We start from the raw sequence: 15,222 nt of genomic DNA, 5'->3' as shown, positions 1-15,222 counted from the left end.
GTCTGATTCAAAATAGCAGGCCGTTCCACCACTGATGAGAAAGCATGCTTATGAGCTGTTTTCACTGAAAACTCGCCTTTTTTGTCCCACTTCCATGCAAGTCTATCCTGTACCAGATATCGAGACAAAGGTATAGCTAAAATAGCTTCTGCCTCCACCACATTAAATATTGAACGTACCTTTAGCTCATCCCATAATCCTGGTACACTGATCAGTTCCATGACCCTCATGCTTGCATTATGCAATAATAGACCCGAAGTAGGAGCAAAGTTTGGTAAACTTGGTACCCAAGCATCATGCCAAATATGAACAGAGCTCCCATTACCAATCTGCCAATACGACCCCAATCTCAGTAAGTCTCGTGTCCCAAAAATACTTCTCCAAGAATAAGATGGGGCACTATTGCTCGGAGCATCCCAAAAAGAACCATCTGGAAAGTATTTTGCCTTGTAAACTCTAGCAATAAGTGAATCTGGATTACATACTATCCTCCAAGCTTGTTTTGCAAGCATAGCTCAGTTGAATTCACTAAGGTTCCGAAAACCCAAGCCTCCTTCCTCCTTAGGGAGACAAAGAAAATTCCAAGCTTTCCAGTGTATCTTCCTCTTGTCATCCGTACTCCCCCACCAATACCTAGCGCACATTTGTTCCAAGTCCTCACAAAAATTATGCGTTAATTGAAAGACGCTCATAGCATAAGTCAGAAGAGCTTGAGCAACAACCCGGACTAAAATATCTTTTCCAGCTCCACTAAGCATTTTCCCTTGCCATGTTTTTAACTTCTTGGCAAGTCTTTCTTTGATGTACTGAAAAGTAGCAGTTTTTTTTGCGGCTTACATATGTTGGAAGACCCAAATATCTTTCATGAGATTCCACAATTTCCACCCCCATCACCGAGGCAACATCATCCTGTAAGTCCGTATCTACATTTTTGCTGAACACCACTGAGCTCTTGTTAAAATTCACCAGCTGTCCAAATGCTCTTCCATATGTCTCAATAACTTCCTGAATTTCATAACAAGGCTCACGGGAAGCTTGAGCATATAACATACTATCATCTGCAAAAAGCAGATGATTAATAGATGGAGCATCAGAACAGACCTCAACCCCTAGAAGACGACCGAGACGTTGTTTTTATTGTAGAAGTGCAGAGAAACCTTCTGCCCCAATCAAGAAAAGATAAGGTGATAAGGGACCCCCTGTCGCAGACCTCTACTAGGTGTGACAAGTCCCCTAGGCTTTTCCCGAATTAAGAAAGAGAATTTAACTATACAAACACATTGCATGACCAAATCAATCCAAATCCTTGTGAATCCAAATCTCTCCAACACCTTCCTGAGAAAGAACCATTCCATTCTGTCATATGCTTTACTTAAATCCAATTTTAGAGCCATATATCCAACTTGCCCTTCCCTTTTATTATGAATAAAATGAGCAACCTCATTCGCAACCAGAATGTTGTCAGTAATTAACCTCCCAGGTGTAAATGCACTTTGAAATGGCGAGATAATATCTGGCAGGAGGGCTTTGAGTCTGTTTGCAATAGCCTTCGAACAGATCTTGTAAAGAACGTTACAAAGCGCTATAGGTCTCAAATCCGACATTGTCATAGGGTTATCAACCTTTGGAATTAAAAAAATATGTGTACAGTTCACCTCCTTAAGTAGCTTTCTATTATGTAGAAAGTCCTAAACTGCGGCTGTTACATCATTACCCACAATCTTCCAGTAATGTTGAAAGAATAATGGGGACATACCATCTGGTTCGGGAGATTTTGTAAGATACATCTGGAACAAAGCACTTTTAACTTCATCTTCAGAATATGGAGCACAAAGATAGGCATTCATTGCCGGTGTCACACACAGCATAATTGCATTAAGATTCTGATTCATTACATCCATGTCAATTGGAGTTGCAGTAAACAGAGAAGTGAAATACTCTGTGACCACTTGTTCCACTCCAACATCATCCTCACGCCAGACATTCTGATTATCAAATAACCCATGGATAACATTCTTACGGTTTCTGTTTGCAGCCTTTCGATGAAAGAAGCCAGTATTTCTATTGCCTTCTTTCAACCACAGCACCTTTGCTCTTTGTCTCCAAACAGACTCATCTTGGGACAAAAGTAATTGAAGTTTATCCATCAGCAATTTCTTTTCCTCCTGAATAGCCATCGTAGAAGTGGAATCCATTCATTCCTCCAGTCTTGTTCGAACTCTAAGCATCTGCTATTGCCGATATCTAAAAGCTTCTCTTTGCCATTTGTCTAAAACAATTCGAGTATGAGCTAGCTTCTTGACCACTTGAAACATAGGAATCCCAGTATATTCAGTTTGCAAGCACCCTTTACCAATGGATCACACTCTGGATGTTGTAACCAAAACGATTCAAATTTGAACCTATGATGTTTTGGTCTCTTAGGTATAGGGACTGCACTTGCTTGGAGCAATATATAGGAACATGGTTAGAGTCACTAGGTGGCAGATGAGTAACCCTTGCAAATCCAAACACATCACACCAAGATGGAGTACACACAGCTCGATCTAACCTTAGATGAGTTTCAGAGTTCCACCATGCATGTAGCCCTAGAGCCCTGAAAACCCAAATCTAATAGATCACAGTAGCCTAATGCCTCCCTAAAACCCCTCATTTGCCGTTCTGCCCTAGGTAGCCCACCTATCTTCTCATTGCTATTGAGAATCTAGTTAAAGTCCCTAATAACAACCCATGGTAACGAATCCATATCATCCAACTCCTTCAACAGATGCCATGACAGATCACGATCTACAGTTCGGGCATAACCATAAAATCCCGTTAAACCCCAGCCAGCTTCTCCAGGTCCCCATGGATCTCTGCATCAATATGATGCGCAGATCGCGTTCCAACCCTCAGATCCACGTCCTCACTCCAGAATAGTCCCAAACCCCTAGCTTGTCCATCACTTAGAACCTCTTTAGAATTCGAAAACCCTAGAGCTAGATGCAAAGAGCGAAAGTCTTCCATTCTGCTTATCTTGGTTTCACATAAGAAAACGATTTGAGGCTTATTCTGGATGATTAGATCCTTCAAAGCTCTCTTGGTAGTGTCGTTGCAGATACCTCTGCAATTCCAGCTAATAATTTCCATCAAAATGGTATTGTGAACTCTCCTTCTAAAACCCTAGAAAGCAAACCCTAGCAGAGCAATATTTGTAATTGAAAGTTGATCCTATTCAACTACTTGAATATATATATATATATATATATATATAGTAGTACCTTTCTAAAATAAACTCTCACTCTTGTCGTTGCCAAGATAATAAATACAAAATAAGAATATTGATATTACAAGATCCAAAAAAACCTCTCTCTCTCTATCACTCTTCTAATTGATGTCAAAATGACAAAATGTGAGTCAGTTGCAAAACAGTGATACTTGAGATAAGGGACAAAATCGTCAAACCACTTGGGCCTGTTACTATTCATCCTGCACTAAACAAGACCCAAAAAATCTCCATCTCCATCTCCATCTCCATCACTCTTCTAAGAGCAACTCCAACCATGGAGTCAAAAGCCAAAATAGCTCCTCCAATCAAAATCTACCATCTCCAACAATAGCCAAGATATAGTCATTTTGGCTTTTGAGCTAAAAGGGGAGTCAAAATAACTACACATTGTAGAACAATAGCCATATATGGCGAGGCATGAATTGAGGTGGGTCCCAGCAGCATGTGATGAATTTATAAAATGACTTTGGCTTTTGACTAAAGATGGTTGGAGATGCAAAATATGAATGAATATGGATGACACTATGAGAGCCAAATTTTACAAATAACTGGCTTTTGACTCCATTGTTGGAGATGCTCTAATCGATGCAAATTAAGAATATTGATAATCAAATACAAAATAAGAATATTAATTGATACTACAAGACCCAGAAAACCTCTATCTCTCTATCACTCTTCTGATCGATGCCCGAAATGACAGAATGTGAGTCAGTTGCAAAACAGTGATAGAGATTCTAGATAAGGGGCAAAATCATCAAACCACTTGGGCTTGTTACTATACATCCAGCACTAAACAAGACCCAAAATATCTCCATCTCCATCACTCTTCTAACCGGTGCCAAAACGACAGAAGGTGAGCCGGTTGCAAAACAATGATAGAGACTTGAGATAAAGGGCAAAATGGTTAAACCACCTGTATTCATCGTTTTAGAAGGGAGTATAATGTGATAATAATAGAAGTGGGTCACACAGATTCCGTTGCATAACAACCATATATACAGGAAAGGGGGCCAAAATGTAACACGTGAGTTTGAAAATTCATTTGGTTTGTTCAGTAGTATGATTTGGCTTTATTGAAGTCTGGTTTACTCAACTGATTGAGCCTAATTCCCGTCTAATTTATTCTATAGTCTATAGTCATGATTGAACGCTTGCAACTGTTTAAAGTTAGTTCATTCTATTATTGAATGAAGACTAACAGTACCGTGAATAGCACTGTAATACATGAACGTCACCCCTTATTGACCTTGTGAAAGGGTTAGCAGGTGAAGAATATGGTCAGTTCCGGGATGCCATAGTTTTTCAAATCTTCAAAGTTCGACACAGACTTCTTCAAAATTCTAGAAAGTGAGTTGAATAGTCTGTGCAGGAGATGTTGAAAAATTTTGAGAAAAATTCGTGCTACTATATTGATGTTAACTAGAAGAATAAACACATGCAGTACGTGACGTAATCGAAGTTTGAAAAAGAAGGAGGGAAGATGTGATATAAATTAGAGATGAGAATGGGATAGAGAGAAAAGTGTTGCTGTGACTCAGAAGTGAAAGGACCGGTATTCTGCACTGCTATGATCATCTATCTAGCAATTTGAAAGGTACGTACAAGTTAGTGCTTTCCCTTGATCGATAGAAAATGCCAAATGCAGAGTCGAGTATTGTTTTGCCGCATATGTTTTTGTTTGTATACTCTGTTGTTTGGTTTTGAAGCAATGTAAAACCATTGCCCTATATGTTAGCAGTTTCAGATTGTGTGTTTTGCATTCCTGTGAAGACATCATTTATCAAAAACAATGTGAAGCTTTCATTGTAGTATATTTCAAGAACAAATAATTTTACACAGATGAAGGCAATCAAAATTACATACAAGAAGATTAAGAACAAAACTAGAAACACAAAATGAGAGATATAATTTTTTGTTCTCTCGTTCAGACTGACTGCCCTATAATGTCGTAGACTCAACTAGCTATATTTTACATCAGACTGACTGCCCTATAATGTCGTAGACTCAACTAGCTATATTTTACATTCTGAAGTTTCACTTCTGCACAATGAAGTTGTTTATCTCCTTTGGAAGTTAAGGTACTTGATACCGTAGGCAAAGACAAAGAAGAAGAGGAGGACCCAACCAACATGAGCAACCACTACAGGAATGAGGAAGTCATAGTCATAACCCAAATACTCCTTGAGGAAAACATTCACTGCTTGTTTTCCTCCGGTAGGCAAGTCGATCTCCTTCTTCAAGTCACCAACTTGAGATCCGAAGATGCCATAGATGGTCCAAGCAACTGGAGAACCCCAGTAATACCACCTCCACCAGATGGGGATAAGCTGCAGTATTGAGCATAAGTGTTAAAAGATGGTTTTTGGGACAAAACAAATGCAGTAAAACACATGCAATGAGTCCTGTATATTAAGTTAAAGTGCAAGGCATACCGGTCTAGGGATGAGGAAACCAGAGAACAAGTTCCAGAAGCTCATGAAGAAAGACATGACAATTGCAGCAATTTGATGGCCAGGAGTTAGGGCAACCACCATCATCCCGTACATTGAGAAGTAGGTAAAGCACATGAAAATGAAGTAGTAGAAGTACAAAAATTTCTCCACCTTCCAGTTGTACCCGATCATAGAATACAGAAGACAGGAATACACAAAGGTTTGGATTGCAACGTAAATCGTCTCAATAGCCACCTGCAGCACCAGAAACACATTGATGATCCATGCGATTTCAATTTGATACAAAGATCAAATATACTGAGCTTAATTTCTAATATCTTACCTGAGCAAATGCATAAGGCAACTCTGAGTACATTCCTGCAGCTCTTTCACGGTAGAAAACTGTTCGCTCAACTGCCACTACAGATTGCACGGCAGAGGCATTGCTAGCTCCGAGGAAAAGAACAGCAGCATAGGTAGCTCCCAAAAGATTGATCAGGTCTTGTTGTTTGTTTCTGTTAACAATATAAAATGCATTTAATCATCACATAATTAAGAATGATAGCAAATTACATCGACTCAAAAACAAATGTCTGGAAAAGGAGAAATCAATCCAGTGGTTCACAAATTCAACAAAGCAATAAAAAAAATGTAGCTCATAATAAAGTCCTCAAACTTACATTTGGTCTCCTTTGCTCCAGAAGATCACACCGAATAATATGCCAATGCAAACCGTCATGAAAAACCTAATGGCGTTGTACCGTGAGTTCCTCCAGTATGACCAGTGCTGTTTCCAGAAGCAAGCCTTGCACTGAGTTAAAAAGGTTTGGGAGTACTGGGTGGGGAAGTAAAGGTCCTTGGTCCCTGGTTGAGGCGTGCTTAGTTCCTTGATAAGGTCCTGATTTCTCCTGAACAAGTGAAAAAAATACGGAGTATGTAGAAAAGTTAAGTACAAAAGACAAATAGGTAGCAATAACATATATAACTAAAAAGAACAAGGTTTTTGGCTAGTTACTTGTAGAGTTCTGAGTTTGCATATATCTCTGCGAAGTCGATGTTTAATTGGGTCTCAACCGCAGCAGAGCTGACCTCCAACATCCATGTAGCAGGATTGTAACCCTCTTTGATCTTGGGAACCCCTGGAATAGCCTGCAACATGTGTTAGATATTAGTCAAACTTGTAACTATCAGAACCATCAATATGTGACCAAATGGTTATTTCTTGAAACAAAGGACTCTGTTTTTACTTTCAACACCATTCATACTTCTAAAAGTTATATGTCATGAAAACAAACTCTTTGGATATATTGGAAAGGAAATAGAGCATAAAAAGTAAAAGTATAAACCTACCTCAAAATATTCAACAAGCTTGTGAGATTGGCGACCTAGAGGCCCAGCATAAGTCACTTGTCCTCCTCTTTTCATTAAGAAAAGCTGCAAAGGAAAATAAAATGAATTAAGGTGAAAAATAGCACCTAAGATTTTAATAAATAGTTTTACGTATTTGAAATCAAATCATACCTCATCAAAAGCTTCAAAAATGTCAATGCTAGGTTGGTGAATTGTGCAAACAACGGTTCGTCCTGTATCAACTGTGTTTCTTACAGTACGCATAACAATTGCGGCTGCTCTAGCATCAAGACCTGAGGTTGGCTCATCCATAAAGATGATGGAAGGATTTGCAACCAATTCCACAGCAATGGTGAGCCTCTTTCTTTGCTCAGTTGAGAGCCCATCAACTCCTGGAAGTCCAACTAAAGCATTCCTCAAAGGATTGAGCTCAACCAAGTCCATAACCTCATCGACAAACATCTAAAAATAACGCAAAATATCAGTCAACCACATTATCCACATGATTAGTTTCTTTATAGGTAAAAAGATAGTCGCAGGTTGATTATATGTTGCAATTTCTAAAAATTGAAGTGGTTGATATATAACATACCTTCCGTGTTCCTTTCTTGACATCTTTAGAAAGACGCAGCCAGGCTGAGTATAGGAGAGATTCATAAACAGTAACATATGGTGAATGAATGTCATTTTGTTCACAGTAACCGCTGACCCTAGCAAATGTGGCTTGATTCTTTGGGTAACCAGAGATTGTAATACTTCCTTCAATGTACCCGCCTGTCTTTCTTCCAGCTAACACATCCATTAGGGTAGTCTTTCCGGCACCACTGACACCAACCAATGCAGTCAAAACACCTGGCCTAAATGCACCACTAATATCACGTAGGAGTTGTAGTCTGGTCTCTTCAACCCCTTGAGTCTTCATTTCCTGGTAAAGACACACAATTTACTGTTAGCAAGAACACTAGAGCCAGTACATGCCGTTGGCACCATATGAGCTACATTATAATTTCAAGACTAACTCATGTAATTTTTTTCAAAACTCAAACCACTTTGACAAATCTATTAACTGAATTTTTTGTTCTTGAATCACATGAGCAGAGACTGTTTCATTTATATTTTCATTTTGAATCATACGAGCTGAGCTGTGAATAATAATTTCAGATGAAGATGCAATGTAGAAGTTACTTACAGCAGGCATATCCACGTAGTAGTTCACATGGTTAAAAGCAAGTGACAAGGGCTGGAATGGCAAAACCATTCCTTTTTTGGCTGGACCATTTCTCACTTGCATATCAGTACCTGTCAGTATTCATTAATTTATATTAGACAAAAATACAATTTGATAGCAAATATAACTACCAGAGATAGTACAAACATCAAAGGGAGGTTTCACAAAAAGTATATTAGTGTACCTTCTGGATTGGATCGTCGCTTCTTATTGCTTTGCGAGTCATCAGTTTCAATTAGAGTTTTAGTATCCCCAAGAGCTGCAATTGAATTAAAAGGAAACTAAATAATGAACACTTGAATCCATGACAAAAACAATAACTTAGAACAAATGAAAATTATTCACTTACGATTCAAGAAGGTCAGTGCTGCGATGAAAAGAACATTGAAGAGAAGAGAGAAGCCAAAAAGCGCTCCAATACAAATCCAATACCAATATTCTTCAGTATAAAGGCCTCTTTGCTTGAGAAGTAGCTTCCCGACTGTGGGTTCACTTTGATTGACGAGAGGCTGTGTAAAGGCATTAGTAAGGTCGTTAAGCTCGCATTTGATTTAGTAATTTATAGGGAGAATTCAGTTGACAGTTAAGAGAACTTACAGCGCTCCATCTTTTATCCAGAAATTCATTGATAGCAATGGCGTTTTGGCCATACATCATAGGTGAAATATAGTAGCCCCATATCATCCATGACTCAATGTCATCTGTACACCAAGATGTAAATATTTGAGCATTTTCAAAACAGATTGAACAATCTAACAGCTTATTATTCAAGATGTAAATAGTCATGGCATCAAATAACTTATATATGCAGTTGTTTACTCTAGCAATTACAAACTTCTTACCTTTAGCAACAATAAAACCTCCAAGGACGAACACCATTAGCAATGTAAATGAACCAATGGTGTTTGCAACAACCTCTGTTCTTCCAAGTGCTGCAATAAAACGGAAAAGGGAAAGTGCCATCTGATGTATACCAAAGAAAGCCAAGAACTGCTTGAAAAACCTGAACAAAATAGTCGTATGTCAGATCAAAGAGTAATTAGGTTGTTTTATCTTTCATAATTCATTTAGCAAGACAAAGGTTCCCAGAATTATATGATACATAAACTAAAGCTTACCGACTGGCAGCAGGTGCAAATCCAATGGTGTAGTATGTAAAGATGATCCAGATTGCAGATTCCATCAATGAAATTGGAATTCTGGTTAGCCAAATAGGCAATCCAAAAGCCCAGCCAGGGTAGAACAAGGCATCCCTTTGTTTAAAGTACACAGGAAGCCTGAATACTGTCATTGCAAGTTCTGCCATTCCATTAAACATGACATTGATGAGACTGAAAAACAGTGCCCCCCAAAATTTTGCTGAATCAGCTTCTGACCCAGCTTTCATTTCAGTTCTTAAGAATACCGTCAATGCAATGGTAGCCATGATTGTAATCTGAGTAGTCTTGAAGATGTACACAAAAGAGTTTCGCTTCATCAGCAGCCATTCCCTTGCAAAGCATGCCTTAAAGAGCTCCATATTGGATATTCCATACTTTTCCTTCACCAAGGCAGCCGGATGGGCAGTTCTTTTGTCATACGGAACTCTTAGTTCTTCAACGAGCCATTGGCCAACATGGAAAGAGGTGAAAGCTCGTGCAAAATCAGGTACTGAAACATATCTGTAAGGTTGGTTCTTCTTAAACCAGTACTGTTCTTGGTCCTTCTTTGAGGTCACTTCTTGCAAAAAATCTGCAACACCTTTTCTGTCTGGGCATTTGAATCCCATGTACTCAAAGAATTCAAGAACATTCTCACGGGGGCCTTGGTAGACAATCTGTCCCTCAGAGAGAAGGATAATGTCATCGAAAAGGTCATATGTCTCAGGTGCAGGCTGCAAGAGAGAGATGACCATTGTCACATCCATAATATGAACCATCTGCCTCATGAATTTGACAATCTGGAAGGTCGTGGAACTGTCCAGCCCCGTTGATATTTCGTCCATGAAAAATGCTTTCGCTGGTCCAACCAACATTTCTCCTGCATTCAGAATAAACATCACAAGTTAAATTTACAGAAATAATAACACACCCACAACAAACCACCAGTTGGCATAAGCTGCATGGGAGCTTAAATACTCAGACACATATATGAAGACATAATCATCAATGGGCTTTCAATGCAATATGACATAAAAGAGTTACACACCGGTAGTTACACGTTTCTTCTGTCCACCAGATATTCCTCTCCTCATGTCATCTCCCACCATTATATCAGCACAGATATCTAACCCAAGTATCTACCAGAAGAACAAAAGAGTGTTAGTCTTGTACAATAAGAAAGCAATGATCAATAACACTCATATGAACAAATCAACAAACCTTGAGAACGTAATCTGTGATCAAACTAGTTTCCTGGCCTGACATGGATGTGGCTTTCATGAATGCATCAATCTCAGCATCTGGTTTGATACCCGAATCTTTCTCCCTTCTGGACAACTCTAACAGCATATCGTACCTGGTTCCAACTCCAAGGCAACGTCCGGAGAAGTCCAATGTTTCACGAACTGTCATCTCACCATAGTGCAGATCATGCTGACTAATGTAAGCAGAGGTCCTCTGAGGAACAAATTCCTTAAATTCATGGCCACAGTAGGTTACTTTCCCATTTACCTGTTTTTTAACCCAACTTGTCAATACAAATGAAAACCAGAAAAACTAAACATGTATGTGGACTAATACAGCAGAAATTATAACTGATTAAAGGTAAAGAGACAGATGACAAACCCTTAGATCTTTATCAAGTTTGCCAGCAAGTGCTTTTAGCAGTGTTGTTTTTCCGGATGCAGGAGGTCCAAGAAGTAGTGTCATCCTATTAAGAATTAAACACCAAGCTCAGGGACACAAGTCATACAAAACTAATACAAGTGCAGCAAGGATTTTAAATGTGTCTGCAACTTCATAAGCATACCTCGATGGTTTCACAATACCGCTCACATCTTGAAGTATCTTGACAACTCTTTTCTTCGACGGTGAGAGTCCAACCAATCCAATTAAAGCCTAATTACAAGCATAGAAACGAAATTAGAAATCTATGAATTCACTAGCAGATGGCTAAACTAACAACTAAGTTTTGCTATCTAAGAAATAGAAATGTTTCCAAAATACCTCTAGTGCGTTTAAGGTGGAATTCCACAGCGTTGGAAGTGCTCTGGTTCCTACGAACGCATCTCCCTCAATAGATATGTTCTCGTATCTAACTTCAACTCTAGGAATATCAATCCCAACTCTGTTTCCGAATGCAAACCAAACAAACTAGTTAGCCCAAACATTCAAGAACCATATACATTCTTCATCAACATCCGAAAAGTAACCCTTACAAAGAGAAAAGCAAACAACAAACCTGTCATTTCTGGCTCTGAGTCTCTGCAAGAACCTCTCATTATCATCCTCAACAACCTTGAGTATGCTCTCCATCAACTGCCTCTTATCTTGATCCCCAAGATTCGCAACATCAACTTCTTCATTTACAACCCTCCCATTGCTCATAACATTCCGCAACATGCCTCTCCTCATCCTATCATAAGTCGGCAACCGCTCGATGGCGGCCCACTTGAGCTCCTCCTCCTCATCCACCGTCTGCTGCCGCCCGCTCCGCTGGAACACGTCCGGCGCGTTCCACATTTCCCGGACACTCGACGACCGCCAGCTGCTCCGGCTGCTTCTGCTGCTCGACTGCCTCATTAAGTCTTCTCCGGCCAATGCCGCCGCCATTTTTTAACAACCCGAAAACCGATCAGCTCACTCCAAATCTCAAAACTTCAGAAACTGGGTTGTTAACTACAACCAAAATCTTTGCCACCCAATATAGAAAACCGACTGAACTCAATAGTCGCCGGAACTTGAACCGTTCAAGTCAAAAGAATATAAATAAACCACTAAAGAATGAATCTGTTGTCTTTCGAAAAAATGAAATCTTCACTCTTGGAGTGATGGTATTCTCACCGAAGAAGAAAAAATGGGAGAGATATTGCGGAAACATGAGTTGGGTGAGCTCTATATATAGACTAGAGAAGTAAGAAGCCATATATATATGGAAGATAGGAGGAAGGTCACAGGAGACTGATTTTCCAATAGGAAAAGAAAGCGAGAAGAGCACGTTCTCACTCTATATGTCTCGTTTTTTTATTTCACTTTCTTTATAGAGAAATTTTATTAACACATCCTTAAATATTTAATTGTTAAGATTGTACAGGTGTCATGATAATAATTGAACGAAAATTAAAATTATTATGATGATTTTGATAATTAAACGTATTTAAATTCATTATGATATATATAAAATGTTGTGATTATGATAAAGATTGGCATGATGATGATTTTCATATTAATTTATATATAGTGATTTCATATAAAATTTTGAGATTTAAGGATAATTCAAGTAATTTGAATGGTGTATTTAATAAAATGATAAAATAAGAAATCAAAATGATGGTGTATTAAGCATTTAGAGATGTGCGAATAAAATTTATTGTTCTTAAAACTATTTTAATTCCTTGACGTTGCAACAGAAGCAGATAGGGAGTCACTAGTCAAAATGGGACTGTTGCCAGTTCATTGAATATGAGCAGATAGGTACCGTTGAATATAATAACGTGGAAAACACACAAGACGACGAATCTGATGCTTCTTTTTAAGGTAGAAAAATGGTGATGTACGTGTACTGTGAACTTAACCAGTACAGTGAAGAGGAAATTCCTCGTTTTTTCGTCATCGTTGAAAAGCTGATTAATGTGTATAGAAATTGACCGCGGAAGACTGACGTGTTGTAACATGCTGACCCAACGACAATAGAAGCTTCTATTGGACCTGTAGGCACGCCGGCACAGCCTCACAGGTACCGCAATTTCCACACTAGGGAAATAGTTTTATTGTTGATAATGGGTTGATTGGGTTGTTCCAGGTGCACTTTGCCCTTTTTTCACGACAAAGCTGGCAACAATCATATAACAAACTTTTCTTTTCTTGATCCTTTTTTGGTTAGAAAGCTTCGATAGAAATCATTGGCGGTACAACCTAGCTTTCGTATTCTAACTTTTATATATATATATATATATATATATATATATATATATATATATATTTCTATTTAAAGAGGAGCAAAAGTTTTTACTCATACCTTCATGGTGACATGAATTCATGACCTGAATCTTAAGTAATGGGTGCTCTAACCACTGACCTAACACCACTTTGTCAATTCTAACTTTTATACTTAAAATTGAACATAAGAACCAAAATGAGTACCTATATTATCCAATAATATGAGTTGTCCATATAAGGAATCTAGATTGTAAAAGGAGGTGGGTTGAATCAAACTAAGAAATGTTTTTGAAGGAAATTAATAAACAAAGATGCGAGAGATGATGAGAGTTGGATGTAGTGGGTGAAGGCAAGTTTGCCTAAGAGGATTGTTGCGGAAGATGTTGAAGAATAAAGGGGATGTGGAACAGGTTAGTCTTAGCGTTTTGGAAGTCTAGATAGGGACAGGAATACAGTAAGCAGTGGCGGAACATAGTTGAGGCCAGAGTGGGCCATTCCCCTCCCTCCCCCCCCCCCCCCCCCAAAATTTTTTTTTTTTTCCTTAAATTTGTTAAAATGATGCTGACTTGGAAATGCATAATTGGCTGGTTTGTGTTTGTTAATCACATGCATGAACATAAATGTCGGCCTCCCCAATTACTCTCTCCTTCTATGGCCAAGCTTGATAAACGTGGAAAATGAAATACATTAATTTTGTAAATTATAATAACTTTTAATAGTATTACATTGATTGATTGTTCTATTTGTCAACTTAACATACGTATTCTATATTTCTATTAATGCTAAACAGTAAATATATTAATTTTATGTAATAAATCCTATCTTTTTTTAATAGAAAATCTGAAAAAGAAGAATTTTTTTTTAATTTTATGTAATTTGGAGAATAAATCATTAAAGATAGTTTATAGACATTTTTTTTTTCGCCCCCCTCAAAGACATCCTTCAAGTTCCGCCACTGACAGTAAGGGTTACTATAGTTCACCTATTGAGTATCTAGGTCAAAATATTGTTCATTACTTTTTAAAGTTTGTTTCCACCCGTTAATCAAGTCTCTAGGTCAGGATAATGTTCATTCAATATTCTATAAATTTATGTGAGGCCCAATAAAATTCAACGAGCTAAGGTGAGATCATTCAGAAATTATTTTATGATCTCGGTTATTAACAACGCGCTCGGGAATATTTTCCTGAATTTTTCTTTAGGTGAAATCTTCAATTTAAAGTTTCTATTCATACATCCAAAATTGTCATTTGGACCTCCCTCGTTTTTTAAATAATAGTTGACTTTGTCAACTCATGTCAAATTACCAATAAAGACACAAAAGATGAAAGGAAAAAAAAAAACTTTTCTTACCTCTATGTTGGTGCAGAAAAATTCCACGAAAAGTCTCCTCACCTACTTCTTCTAACTGGAGCGGGAGTGAAGCTTTGTGTTCCAAGAACTGGGTGACGATCCTTAGGGCTGGGCTTTGACTTGATGCTCTCTACTTTTGAAAGGGAATGGGTGGGGGTACCTGCAAAAGGTACTCCGATGCTTAAGTTAGTAAGAGCTCAAGGTGTGATAGGTGTATTTTGGAAGTGGCTGCTTACCTCGAAAGTTTAATTCTCCTGGTATTTATAAACGAGCCCAACCGAGTACTCCGACTTGCGCCTGTCGTGGCAAGTTTGATCCGCAAGTCACGCACGAGTGGATCCACATCGCCACTCTCTTGGCGTCGTGGGGGAATACCTCCGAGTACTTGGGACTTTGGATAAGTTGAATAGATCCGTTGACTGATTCCACTATACCCACACCCACCATGAGGAAATTGCATCTCGATCGCCTCACCTAAATCCACCTCGAGGGGATCCCATGCCCCTAGTGGGG

General features: G+C 38.6%; 1 protein-coding gene and 1 long non-coding RNA gene across 2 annotated transcripts; one reads left to right on the top strand and one right to left on the bottom strand.

The window, feature by feature from the left end:
- The first annotated feature begins 4,784 nt into the window (after positions 1 to 4,784).
- LOC121049384 lies at positions 4,785 to 6,443 on the top strand. Its single transcript, XR_005799862.1, has 2 exons — positions 4,785 to 4,862; positions 5,342 to 6,443. It is a non-coding gene; the product is annotated as an uncharacterized LOC121049384 (long non-coding RNA).
- Positions 5,045 to 12,325, bottom strand: LOC112164589 (pleiotropic drug resistance protein 2). The gene is made up of 20 exons (XM_024300827.2): positions 11,660 to 12,325; positions 11,425 to 11,545; positions 11,228 to 11,316; positions 11,044 to 11,128; positions 10,639 to 10,929; positions 10,466 to 10,556; positions 9,397 to 10,297; positions 9,121 to 9,281; positions 8,876 to 8,979; positions 8,628 to 8,787; positions 8,463 to 8,537; positions 8,240 to 8,349; positions 7,643 to 7,975; positions 7,222 to 7,512; positions 7,051 to 7,134; positions 6,716 to 6,849; positions 6,381 to 6,608; positions 6,044 to 6,215; positions 5,701 to 5,955; positions 5,045 to 5,595 (listed from the first exon to the last, which is right to left on the bottom strand). Exons 1-20 carry the CDS (start codon positions 12,028 to 12,030, stop codon positions 5,326 to 5,328), a joined length of 4,326 nt encoding a protein of 1,441 aa, XP_024156595.1. The 5' UTR covers positions 12,031 to 12,325; the 3' UTR covers positions 5,045 to 5,325.
- Between the last annotated feature and the right edge of the window lie 2,897 nt (positions 12,326 to 15,222).

This window comes from Rosa chinensis, chromosome 5 (assembly GCF_002994745.2).
Source record: "Rosa chinensis cultivar Old Blush chromosome 5, RchiOBHm-V2, whole genome shotgun sequence".
Lineage (NCBI taxonomy): Eukaryota > Viridiplantae > Streptophyta > Magnoliopsida > Rosales > Rosaceae > Rosa > Rosa chinensis.
Note: the sequence above shows the minus strand (reverse complement) of the source record. Positions and strands in the feature narration are given on the sequence as shown.

Bases quoted from the DNA above. Each gene is read 5' to 3' on its own strand.
- LOC112164589 (XM_024300827.2), bottom strand. From the start codon at position 12,030: ATGGCGGCGGCATTGGCCGGAGAAGACTTAATGAGGCAGTCGAGCAGC. The intron at 7,135-7,221 runs GTATGATTTGAT...TTTCCTTTGCAG, and splicing joins TTTTTGAAGCTTTTGATGAG to CTTTTCTTAATGAAAAGAGG. The intron at 6,216-6,380 runs GTAAGTTTGAGG...TATTGTTAACAG, and splicing joins TGGAGCAAAGGAGACCAAAT to AAACAAACAACAAGACCTGA.